This window comes from Synchiropus splendidus, chromosome 13 (genome assembly GCF_027744825.2).
Source record: "Synchiropus splendidus isolate RoL2022-P1 chromosome 13, RoL_Sspl_1.0, whole genome shotgun sequence".
NCBI classification, from domain to species: domain Eukaryota; kingdom Metazoa; phylum Chordata; class Actinopteri; order Syngnathiformes; family Callionymidae; genus Synchiropus; species Synchiropus splendidus.
In genome coordinates this window covers 10,286,229-10,299,454 of record NC_071346.1, presented here as the reverse complement: position 1 = coordinate 10,299,454, position 13,226 = coordinate 10,286,229, and the positions used below count along the sequence as shown (strand labels likewise).

The following is a 13,226-nucleotide window of genomic DNA, read 5'->3' as shown; positions in this document are numbered from 1 at the left end:
GTGAATGGAAGGGAGTTGTCTGAGCAGCAGGGGGCGCCTGTGGATGACAATAGTGAAGTGTCATCTTTGTCAACAGTGGATGTGTCTGAGGTGTAGCCGAGGCTTGTCAGCTCGGTCTTTAATGATGCAACTTCTATTGTCCGTGGGGGGCATTGAAAAGTGACAGTCTCAAAAGCCTCGGTGCTGGTATTTGTTTGCTAATGGCAGATCTCCAACACATCATGTGGCGCAAGTTTTTCCCCGCTATTCTCTTGTGTAGTTGTTTAAATGAGTCTATAGATCAACATAATGGTGGAAATTAAAGATTCAATTTGCATAGCGTGTTACAAACAGAGCGAGGAGAAAAAAAAGTGGTGAGTAAATTCAGATCTGACCTGATTCCATACGCTCTGTTATCTGCCTTAAAATGTCAAGTACCTGAATACGTTGATCAGAGCATGAAAGTACTCATAAATATTGCGTCCTTGAGTCGCACAGATTAGAATTTCCATTTCAGGCGAAAAGCCTCTGGAAAGCCAAATATCACATGCTGAGAGTAGAGAACTGGAAAGGTTACTGAGCCTTATCTGCAATTATGCAAAAACACCGAGATTGTCCAAACGCATGATAAGTGGGAGAAAGAGAATGTGCCGGGCCTTGATGTTGCTTTTCTGTCAATACGGGTGTGCGGCTCTTCTCAAAACAACACAAATACGCAGGGAGTATTTTGTCATCCTTAAGATGTGTGTGAGAAAATAAACAACAAATGTTTCACGTTTTATTTCACGCTCACATGCGACGTCGCCATTTGAGTCGCTCTTTCAAGCAAAAGCAAAAATAAATATTTAGAAATCATCTTCATTCTCTTTGACCCTCCTCTCCCATCATCTCTGCTCAGGCTGACGACTGTTTGACAACTTCACTTCAACACTCATCCTGTCATCTCTTTCAGAAGTTTTAAGGAAGAGAGGCTGCGAACATGAAATGATTTTTTTTTTCTTTTTGGTCACATGTGGGTTCTTATTGTCATATCAAGGCATCAGTATTTGGGTGTAAAAATAGTTTTAAAATATGAACTTTCATCTTCAATTTGAGTGCTGGATGATCTCTCCGAGAACAATACTGCCCCCTTGTGTTGAGTGATATTGATGTTGAGGGATTGTTCTATGAAAAGGTGCAGAAAAGACAGTTGTTTTTGTTTCCAGCGCTACAGCATCAGTATGTTCCTCCACCGCCCCGCGCCCTCCTCTGCAGTAAAGGCATATTGATCCTCTCCCAAGTGAAGGCAGGCCCTCGCCTGTCTCTCACCTCTCCAGCTCTGCAGAGAGACTGCAGCTCTATCCTCCACTGTCACAGCTCTCTGGACTCTGCACGACTCTGGGCTCAGTCAGTCGCTCGTAAGAAAGTGCAGTCATAACCTGAGAAGAGACAGCGGGGCATCTCTTTAGAGAGCAGCCGGGAGAAAAGTGAAGTCTATCAAAGACGTGCAGAGTTAAGGACTTTACAAGGAGGTGCACCCTGAAGCGTCTGTTTTTCATTCGGGGAGATGCTGTTTAAGATAAACTAACAGATGAAGCCGCCTGTGTGACGGGGCTCTGTTAGTTTACCTGCAAGCGTAGAGCCCTGCAAACACACAAGCCGCTTATTTAGGCCTTTAAAATGTGTTTGTGGAAAACGAAACAAACTTTCAGAGCTGTTGGCCCTGGGGCCTCATGGAGCCTGTTGCTACAACTTAACCGCCCCCCTAGAGGTCAGTGTAGAAACACTCTACTATTCGTGTTACTGTTTAATGACACATGTATTAATGATACATTTTTGTCCATTTTGATGATGCTTACTCTCAGTAAAGGAAATGTTTCATCACTTCCAACTGTCCGTCTCATAGAGAAGGTTTAGATGCATAAATTGACAGTATAATATTCTTCTTCTTTTCCTTTCGGCTTCTCCCTTCAGGGGTCGCCACAGCGGATGATCTTCCTCCATCTCACCCTGTCCTCTGCTTCCTCTTCTCTACAAACCTCATGTCCTCCTTCACCACCTCTATAAATCTCCTCTTTGACCTTCCTCTCCACCTTCTGCCTGGCAGTTCCAACCTCAACATCTTCCTACCAATGTACTGGCTCTCTCTCCTCTGTACATGTCCAAACCATCTCCATCTAGCCTCTCTGACTTTGTCTCCTAAACACCTGACATGTGCTGTCCCTCTGATCTACTGCTTCCTGATCCATCCTGCTCTCACTCCCAGAGAGAAGCTCAGCATCTTCATCTCTGCTACCTCCAGCTCTGCCTCCTGTCTTTTCCTCACTGCCACTGTTTCCAAACCATACAACATTGCTGGCCTCACCACTGTTTTGGGCTCCTTCTCTTTCATCCTTGCTGACACCCTTTTGTCACACCTGACACTTTTCTCCAATGATTCCATCCTGCCTGCACCTGCTTCTTCACCTCTTTCTCACTCTCTCCATTGCCCTGGACAGTTGAGTCCTTAAGTACTAAAAATCCCCCACCTTCTTTATCTCTGCATCCTGTAACTTCACCTGTCCACTTGGCTCCCTCTCATTCACACACATGTATTCTGTCTTACTGCGGCTAACCTTCATTCCTCTCATTTCTAAGGCAAACATCTTATCTTCCACTTGCTCCCTGCTCTCACCACAGATCACAATGTCATCTGCATAAAAAAATATAACAGTGCATGAGTAAATACTCCAAAACGGTTCAAGAACAAGAGCATTTTTTTTCTGCTTTAGGCTGGTGACACATCAAGGTAGTCTCTTGAAACATACCCATCATCATCATCATCATCATCATCACCATCATCAGAGGTAGAATACTCGAGTTCAAGTGCTTTAAAGTTCATACCATTCATACTTGTTAATACAATTTTTTTGGTATAGCGGTTTGGAGTTTAGCTTTTTAGAAAGGAGTATCAACGCACTGAAAAGACCTCACTGAGATTTGAACCCGAGACCTCGCGATAAGGCGCCTCCACTTAATCACTGTGGCGCCGCTATTTAATTCATGCAAAGTTAAATGGATGAGTCTGGCTACTGTACAAACATGAAAGCCATATAGATCCACCGTCTCAAGCTCGGAAAGATAATGATGAGGCAGAGTTACGTCGTTCTAAAGCATGAAATTAATCTGGTTATGAGGCCCTGATAAGGTAAATAACATAAAAATTCACTTACTGTGATCATCAGAAGCAGCGCCAGCATCATCCCCAGCATAACGTATAAATGATCCGTCAACCCTCCAGCCCATAAAGGGCCCAGGATGGTGGCCAGACCCCCCACCGAGCGCCGGACTCCTTGGCTGAATCCTTTTGACGACACATCACAACAATGAGAATATTTCCATCGTGTGCCAGGACTGTTTTGTCTTTGCAACATGAATTCAGAGCTGCGGCCTGCTGTTTCAATATGCGGCGAGAGCGTGTGCCAAGGGTGCAGGTTGCCAACCTTGTGTTTTCTCGGCTGTGACTTTGGAGAAGAGAGACACCTGAGACACGGCCACGAAGGGAAGACCGAGCAGCTGCAAGAAGACGCCGACGATGAAGGCGGTGAGTTCCCACGCGTACGCACCTGCTGGAGGAACATTTTATTACTTTATTAATAACCTGAGGTGTTATTACAGATACAACAGCTGCAGTGGGGCCCTCCCAGCCTTAACAGGGTTCACTGTGAGCCATTCAATTCTCAAATCTGATTTAAGGTCTATTATTTGTGTGAATATGGAGACCTCTAAAAATACTCACCTCTGAAAAGTATTTAAGTTGCATAAAACATGGTAAATAATAAGCATTCCTATGGCTCATGTTCACTCTTGTGGAAATGCTGACCTCATCATTTTAAGATTCAAGACTTCAAAAAGGAGAAACCAGGGGTCGTCCTCCTGGACCATGGTCTTTTGTGAAAAAAATGGCACACAGACCTTGACAACAAAGAGACTGCCTGTGGTAGCTATTTGACTGATCTAGCACAGAGAGACTCATATCCTTGTCCTTCTCTCAGCAACGTCCATCATCTGACCTGGTGCGACTATGGTTCCTAGCAGGACAAGGTTGTTTCAGCCTCAAATAATGACCATTACACTTCTCCTACCGTTTTGCCTGAAGAGTTCCGAACCTGGCTTGGAAGTCTTATTTATTTAGAGTAGGGGTGGGATTCGATTAAAAAATATTCGCCACGAGAAGCCACATTTTTCACTTTGAATGAATTTGGTATATTACTGAATCTAATGATGCACCCATACATACATTTAAACAACAAAATATTGTTTATTTTGCATCAGTTTGACAATAGCACAATAAATCACGATGGTGGCTACATTCAAGTTTTTATATCACCTTATTTAAACTAAAGCTCTTTTCATGTCTTGAAAATGTTTGTATAAGAATTTCATGTACATTCGGAGTAGTAGGAACCCTGGCCATTGTGTAGTGAAAAACATCCCTGAACAAAAGCAAACAGATTTTTGTTTGCTTTTGTTCAGGGATTCCTCCATGTTTGTTGTTGTTGTTCTCATCCTAGCTGCCATGTGTCTTGTGCATCAGTGTGATCAGTGGACCAGGAACTGCTGCACTTACAAAGGTTCCGTGTCGTCTGGAGAGCAAACTGTCAAATGAAATGAAATGAAATTAATTATTTATTGTAAGAACTAAATTGTAATTAACGCTTTAAAGTCCCACCACTAATTTAGAAGTGAAACAAGCACAAGAGTGGGCTCACGGAATCAGTGTTCATATTCGGCCTTGTGACTGAAGACAGCATTTGTTTGGTCATCAATACAAAGTACCTCTTCCTGCTCTTTGCTCAGCTTCCTTCAGGCTATAACCACTTAGTCTTAAGAAGAATATCGGTATTTACGATCAGAGAGGCGAGCGAATTCCTTTTTTCCTCCCTCACTTCTTCCTTTGACAAATGTTCTGGCAGCATCGGGGATAGTTCCGAAAATGAAACCGCTGCCAAGCTGGCTCCGGCTCCATTTTTGTTCTGGGCTTGCAGCGCGAGTGTCTGCCCACTCACAACGTTGGCTGTTCCAGCCTCAGAATAAAAGCCTGTAATCATTTCATCAAAAATTCAATTTCGCCAGTCAAACATGCTCGAGTGATCCAAGATTTGTTTTTCAATCAGTGCTTTCATTTCAGATAGAAGTCTTTTTAATGAGTCGCACCTTGCTGGGTGTTTTAAATTCAGACTTTCAGTCATCAACTTTTGGCTAATTCTAAATATTTTGCACTTTGGAATGAAGTATAGTTGAATTTGAAACGTGCATCACCAGGCGGAGGGGAGGGCCTTGTAATCTGCTGAGCCGAGCCCAGCGGGTTCAACACTGACTGGCTGTACATCCATTTATTTAGCAACCTTCTACACTGCTCATTCACATGACTGCCAAAGTTAAGCAGCTTTAATGGAGTCCAACTCAAAAGGCCAAAGGCTGAAAATTGTTAGTTAAGAAATGATGAACTTGACAGAAAATGTTCCCAGGGGAAGGACGAGAAAGAGAAGCAGAGGATGGTGGAAGAAGAGAAAAAGCCAGAGCTGTATAGTGCTGGAGTGCACAGAAAACGGAGAATAAAAGCGTCTCCTCAGCATGCGACTGTGTTTGTTGTCAGCACCTCGGAGGTTACACAGGAAGATGAGACACCAGATACAGGCGGTGCAGCAGATGACCAGGCCCACGGCCAGCATGGCGCGGTCCGACACTCTCCTGCTCAGCCAGCGCACAAAGAAGAAGCCCAGGATGACCTCCACTCCACACAAGCTGTACATCAGGCTGTTGCCCAGCTCTTCCAAGTTGAAGTAGCGCTGCGTCAGGGGAGTCACCATGGTCTGGGGAGTTTTAGGAGCATGTTAGCGACATGAGTGGAGGGATTATGGACTTGATGCCAAAACATTTGCTCAGAGGTGCCGAAACCATCCGCCTTGTAAGATCAGGCCTCAACTTCGCAAAGCAATTGAGCTGCTCGTCCACATTCCTTATGTCAAGAGCATCAACTCGGTCACGCTCAGTCCATGGGGCAAACTATCGAATACGAGAATTTACAGAGAATTTGAATTCCATCTGCCTTTTAACTGTATATTAGTTGGTTTTATGTCCTTTTGAAGTTGATCCGTTTCTTAACCACTGCTCCACAATCTCTATAAGAAAAACATTTTCATCAATTTATTGAAGTTTCTTTCATATGTTTTTATAATACTCTAGAATACAGTGGTACGTCGGTTTTCGAACGTCCCGGACTTCAAACAAATCGGAGTTCGAACAAAAATTTCGAGATTTTTTTGCTGCTGATTTCGAACAAAAATCCAGAACTCGAACGCCCCCGAAAAAAGCTGGAAAAAACATAAGGTGCGTGGACCAATCAGCTGACCCACGACGTGCTTTGTTATTGTGTATAACGCAGACGTGTCCCATTAGCTACATTTACTGACTGTTTTTTCTTCATATTGAGGTGTAAAACCTTTCCTGTCTCCGCACTGGACCGTGGTAGAGTGTCACAGGGGAGGTGCTCGCTCTCCACACCACTCCAGGGTTTGATGTCCTGTTGTGGGCTGGAGCTGGGACAGGGATGAGACGAGTCTGGGACAGAGCGTGACTTGGTTTATGACTTTGTCACAGCCAAACTGCACAGAAGTGCACATTCAGAGCTGGACACGCACCGGGCACCTCTTCACTTCTGGAGAGACGTCACTCACTCGGCAACCCCTCCCACATGCAGCGGCCACACACATAGAGGAACAGTGCACCTGCAGCAGACACTCTACATTCACTACTACAAAAGTCTATTTTAAGGCACCAACCAAAAGGATATTTTGGTTGGTGGGATGAAAACACTGTTCCTGGAAGATGGCAATAAAAAACTTTGCACTGAAAGGGTGCAGTTTGAATTATTGCGACGCTCAAAATCCCATAATGCACTGCAACAGCTACAACTGCTATGGTCAGAAAGTCCAAAAAACAAGACTGTTTTGGCCCATTTTGGGATCGAGTCAACCGGATCAATAGGGGTTTGCTGGGGTTTGTTTAACCTAACACGAATTGAAGGTTCACCAAATGTGTGTCCCACCTCCAGTGCCGTCTGATTGAAGAGAGTGATGAACTGAGCAGTGAGGAGAACCACCACCTCTTCTCTGAGGAACTCTGTAGAGCAAAACATAGACAGACGATGATCAAAGAGAAATAATTCTGAAACAAGACGCTTCAATCACTGACTGGAACTGAATATAGAATCATGTGATTTTAATCTAAAGGTTGGCATGTGGCCGGAGATCTGCTTCTTCAATGGAATTTGTAGTCCATTCTACAGTCATGTCTGAATGTGAATTACATGAAGAAGAAAAAAAACCCGTTCCAAAATGTGATACCAGCCTTTTCTTGGATCAGAATCTCCCTCGTGGACTTGGAGGGAGGAAATATGAAATGGGCTTGCTGCTAAATTTGGATCTCCATGCCAGATGGCAGCAGAAATGGCTTGATCTTGGCTTTTTTGATCTGCCATGGCTCCCTTTTGCTATTTAGAGCTTATTATTGATTGTGCTTAATTTTAGAGCGCAAAAATGTTTCCTAATTTTCCTGCTAACACTTGTAACTACTGTAATCCTGACCATAAATATTCCCATATATATAAGCTCCACCGTCATGCCTCATGCTCCGAGGATTGAATCCATTGCCGGGTATAACATGCACCTATTCGTCTCCAGGTGGTAAAACTTTAAAAGTGTGAATCTTAATCTGTTTAGCACCAGCATGACCAAAGATAATATCTCACTGCGTGAGACGCGTTAATAATTCTTTGCACTGCTGCCTTCCCTGAGGGAATTGCTTCTGTGGCTGCCACGACTGAGCTCTGCAAAATGTTTTACAATGTCACTACAATGGGTCTGTCGGTCAAGAAACACAGAGGTCAGAGGTGCTCTGTGTTTTTACTGATCTACAGCAGGAGTGTCAACAAAAAACAGAGGCCTAAAACACCTGCTTAAGACATGGGTGGAACAAGATTCATCTTTTATTTATTTACTGAGCTGACATGTGAGTGCGATTGCGATATCATTGCCTCCTTCTTTCTTCTTTCCCCTTCAGCGATGTCTGTTTCTTAGCTTAGCATCTTCCAGTAGCACCTTTGCAGGCTTGAACAAGAGTGGTTTCTTTTTCTAAAGCACTCGTAACTGAGAAAAAATAAGTATAAGCATTATAAGTAAATCGGTGGATTTTATATATATATATATATATATATATATATATATATATATATATACACATTTCTTCTTTGTTTTTTCACACACACTTTATACGCTGATATTAAATTTTTTTCTCAACTTTTACTGGGTTTTATTACCATATAAAAATCTAAATTTCCAAGGTTCTTATTTCTAATTGTTTTGTCTCGACCAATGTCAACTTAGCAGCTTGTTAGCCATCATTCACAGCAACACGATGAACTTAATATTTAAAACATCTATGGGATTAATTCCTTGTTATTCAAACGCGCACATAGCTGAGCAACATGCTGCACATTGGACAGACCATTGACACCTCAAATAAAGGAAGGTGTAACGCTCCAGCATTGTGCAATATTTACTTGGACAGTGTTGTACAGTTCCACCTCCAGGACAGTAGGTGGTGCTCAAATGAGACATGGAATGCGAGGGTTTTTTTCTTTGATTGACAGCTAAAAGTTGTGTTGGTGGTTTACATTACAGGTCCGTCTTCAGTTTCTATTTTTTAAGTGCAGCACAAAGAGATTTGGGAAGCCATCATATCCACCAAAGAAAGGGGAGTGTGAAAAGTAGATGGAAACAGCAGGCCGACTGTAACAGCCAGGACACGCTTGGACAGTGAGCCGGAGCCGAGTGCCTCCTGTTGTGATGCGGAAAATGGGCTGCTTCTTTTTTACTGAACAAAAACCAATCAATAGGATGAATGTGACGACATTACCAATTCAGTCTCCATTTCATCCTCGAGTCAACCACTGTAAGTCAGTCAATAACCAAAGGGAAGACTGCATCCATCCCTCGGCCACATCTTCAAAGCGCCAGGGAATCGATAGCAAGGTTTGACAGTCGCACGCAGGCGGCACAGAGACACAGGCAAGAGGAGATGAGTGAGGTAGAGGAGAATCAATAGCACAACAATCCCGGCCTGAATACAAAACTGTATGAATTTAGAAGGCGACTAATGCGACAGGACACTTCACGTGACACACTCTGAGGTTAACCATCACACAGCCATGATCAATACACCGGGAATCTGATCTGACTGGCTACACTGTGACTCCAAAAATCAATGGTATGAAACAGAAGTGACAGAGAGGAGCCTGTTCTTCATGATGCCATGAGTCAGACTGGCTCACCTCTGCTGGCGCTGAAGTTCTTGAAGGGGTTCTGGGCGGCGGAGGGTTCAGGAGCCTGTTCCAACTCAGACGAGGACTCCAGCTGGTTGACGGAGCTGTAGGTTTGGCTAAGGATCTCCTCGCTCTGGATGAGGAGCGCTGCCTCGTCCTCGGCGCTCTGCTTCAGCTCCACCATCGCGGTCAGCTCTTCTTCAGAGCTGAGCGGTGGGACGTCCCAGTGCAGGGCCAGGACCACAAACTGCAGCAGAGTCCACAGCAGGCACATAAAGAGCTGAGAAGGGGGACATGGAGATCAGCTGCAAGAGGTAGGGCTGGTCCAGAGGCGGAAAATATCCATAATATATACTTAAGTAACAATGACAAGTTGACCCCAAAAGATTAAATGTAAGTAAGGATAGTAAGAAGTGTAACTATGCAATGAAAACTATTGAACTATTTCATTTCACATGCATTTCATTTGAATATAAATCAACATAACTATGGACCAGATGTTCATATTTATTTCAAAATATATTTACTGTAGTCCTTCAATGTATATTGAGGAAAAAGAAAAACACACACAAATGGCCAATGAAACTCTTTTTAACAAGAACGTGCTATATTTACTGCTGAAGTGGTGGCATTGACTAAAAGAGAATAGAAAAAGGCAGAAAAATTACAACATTTCAGTTATATTTTAGTCCAACGTCAAAAGGGCCAGGAAAATACTGGCATTGGGCTGCATATGGCCCCCGGGCCGCAGGTCTGGTCTAGTCCATCGCTGCTATATTTAGCATCTTGATGTAGAGATAAAGAAGGTGGTGGATTTTAAGTACTTTAAACGTATTTTAAACGGTGGTCAGGCCAGCAATGTTGTATGGTTTGGAAACAGTGGCACTGAGGAAAAGACAGGAGGCAGAGCTGGAGGTAGCAGAGATGAAGATGCTGAGCTTCTCTCTGGGAGTGATCAGGATGGATCAGGAAGCAGTAGATCAGAGGGACAGCACATGTGGTCAGGTGTTTAGGAGACAAAGTCAGAGAGGCTAGATGGAGATGGTTTGGACATGTACAGAGGAGAGAGAGCCAGTACATTGGTAGGAAGATGTTGAGGTTGGAACTGCCAGGCAGAAGGTGGAGAGGAAGGCCAAAGAGGAGATTGATGGAGGTGCTGAAGGAGGACATGAGGTCTGTAGGTTTGAGAGAAGAGGAAGCAGAGGACGGGCGACCCCTGAAGGGAGAAGCCGAAAGAAGAAGAAGAAGAAGAAGTTTTCCCATCGGAGCAGGAGCAGGTTTAAATGTTGCTTCACATAACAGTTGCATTTCAGTGATGAAGTGGATGATCCTACCCCAGGAGAGGTGTACTTGTTCACCACAAATGGCCCCACTTTGAAATCACACAGCCGCAGGAAGAGGTTGAACGCCGGGCCTGCAGGGGGACACGACAGGAAGTGGTTAAGAGAAGACAGAGAAGACCGAAACACATCTGAGGTGAAGTGACTTGGAAATAAGAAATAACCGATGAGCAGCCCGACTTGTCGCCCAGCCATGATGGCGGCGAAGATGCCGGCCCGCTCCTGGGGACGGGTGCTGCGAGTCAGGAAGCCAAAGATGGACGACCCGGCCCCCGCACCGATACCTGGGAACACAAAGGTCTTCAAGTCCTCTCGGGTTGTTTGTCTCTCATGTTGATGTTTCTCACCTGCTACTAGACGACTGAACAGCAGCAGCCACTTTGAGTAACCGATAAAGTACATCAGGTTTCCTGGACATAAAATCAGAAGGCTCAGTTTGATATTTATATTTATATGATTTCTCCATAAAAGTTTAGATGATGATTTTGCAATAAAATACTGGTCACTCTCAGCCGATAAGAGTTTATTACCGACTAAATAGTCAGTACAACAATACTCAAAGTTGTAAGTTACTTCAATTACTAAATTTTTTTTTTTTTTTGTAGTTTCCTTCAACTCCTATTACTCATTTTATTATTCATTCATTATTTTTGCAAATATATTTCTATAATAATATATTTACTTTTACTGTATTTTCCAATACAATTCAGATGAAAATAGCGTCACCTCTGTTTCGTAGCGTGGGCTTTTGTACAGTTCACCATCTTTTTTTAAGTAATTATTTGAAACACAATAATAATAATAATTAATTATTGAACTTTAAAAATTAATGTCACAAATATTTTGCACATTACCACACGTTATTAAACTGAGATTTATTTTACACTGAAATTGATTTTCAATGTGACTTAGTTCCATATTCAAAATATTCAGATCAATATTGAAAAATTAAACTCCTTTCATTGACATGCAAACATTTATTTGCCTTCATAATTTATAAGCACCAAGCGTTTTTTATTAAGCGCCATCTAGTGGTCGACTTTATACAGCCCAAAGGGGAAAACAATAATCATAATAGTAAGTTTATTTGTGGAGCTTTTTTCATGCATACAGACTCATTTATAGAAAGTGTTCCTTATGTGTTTGGTGGGTTGCAGCAGCAGGGTGTGAGACACTGGTTGTATGAAGACACCATGTGACTCACCTGCGATCTCAAAAAGATTGGAGAAAAGGACAATATGCTTGGTAGTTTTACTGCGGTCGGACCAGCACCCAAATATTGGGCCTGTGATCAGCGCGCTGAGGCTGAAAGCAGACAGGCCAAGTCCAAGGAAGTAGGGAGGGGCCTCCAAAATCTGAAGGTAGCGCCATATTGTGGGTAGAATGACAGCTGAGAAGACAGAGGCAGAGCAGAGCGTGAGTGGGTGGTTTACTCAAAGCAGGATGATAATGAGATTTGAAGATAGTGATGTGAGCAAAGAGCAGCGGACTGATTCTTATGAGGCCATCATCTTCATGTCTATAGAAGAGTCATGCTGAACTCACCGTACTCGATGCCGCTCAGCATGAAGATCAGTCCGATGGAGAGGAAAGTTAGCTTCCTCCTCTGGTGACGATCCATCGCGCTCTCCGCCTCTGGCTCTTTTTGGCACTGACTGTACATGTTGTTCACAGACGTCCGGCCGTGTGATCGGCTAACAAGCGACGTGGCTCGTCCAATTACAACGCAGGAATGTGTCTCCTCGCCGTACAAGGTCATTTGACTGGGACGGAGATCTTATGAGAAGTCGTCCTCTCCTCCATTAGAAATTCATGGTGGAGATGAAATTCTCTTTGAGCCACGTCCCTCGCTCGGCGCCCCGCTGCGAGCCTCGCAGTCCAAGTCTCTGGTTACTAGGTGAAGTAAAGTACACTTCGCTTCATACATTTTTAATGATGTTTTCTTTAGTTGGCCGAAAAAAAAAAACCCACTTGATTCTCCAGCGTGGAGAGTGAAGCGAGAGACAGAAACGGACGCCACGCTCATATTGAAAAGATTTATTCTCACTGAAACAACATTTGATCAACCTGATTCAAGAGTTAAAATGGACACCCTGCTTCTACCTCCAGGCTCAGACATGAGTGTGAAGTCACCAGCGCTTTGTGCTGAGTCTTCCAAAAAAGCCATCTTTGTGGAGCGCTTTAATCCTGGTGTGTTTCAATAAGGGATTGTATTTCAGTGTATTTTTCATCACGTTTTAATGGGTTCAGCTGCCCGGAGCTGGAGTAATGGCTATATTTGGAAAAGGGCAAATAGAGAATCGACTTTCCTGAGGGTGATAAGTTGTGGGGGCTTTTTTTGGAATAAATGAATTTGCAGTTAAAGTTGGGGCAAACTTCCGATGATGCGTTCATGGTCCTTTTTATCTGTAGATTTTTTTCCTTACCAAATTGTAACACATGTTGTAACTACTGGAGTCTGATGAACTTGTATTCACAGTGCGGCTTAAGAGCACACACAGTGTCTAGGTGGGATCAATGCTCGACTTCTACTATTACTGAGTGGGTCAAAGTGCGGTGCTGGG

The 13,226-nt window shown here is 43.6% G+C and overlaps 1 protein-coding gene across 1 annotated transcript; it reads right to left on the bottom strand.

Annotated features, from left to right (window-relative positions):
- Positions 1–853: 853 nt before the first annotated feature.
- On the bottom strand, positions 854–12,283 carry mfsd8l2 (major facilitator superfamily domain containing 8-like 2). The gene is made up of 11 exons (XM_053883918.1): positions 12,208–12,283; positions 11,867–12,052; positions 11,010–11,072; positions 10,827–10,946; positions 10,657–10,736; positions 9,332–9,602; positions 7,049–7,122; positions 5,600–5,813; positions 3,441–3,563; positions 3,171–3,301; positions 854–1,397 (listed from the first exon to the last, which is right to left on the bottom strand). Exons 1-11 carry the CDS (start codon positions 12,281–12,283, stop codon positions 1,317–1,319), a joined length of 1,419 nt encoding a protein of 472 aa, XP_053739893.1. The 3' UTR covers positions 854–1,316.
- Between the last annotated feature and the right edge of the window lie 943 nt (positions 12,284–13,226).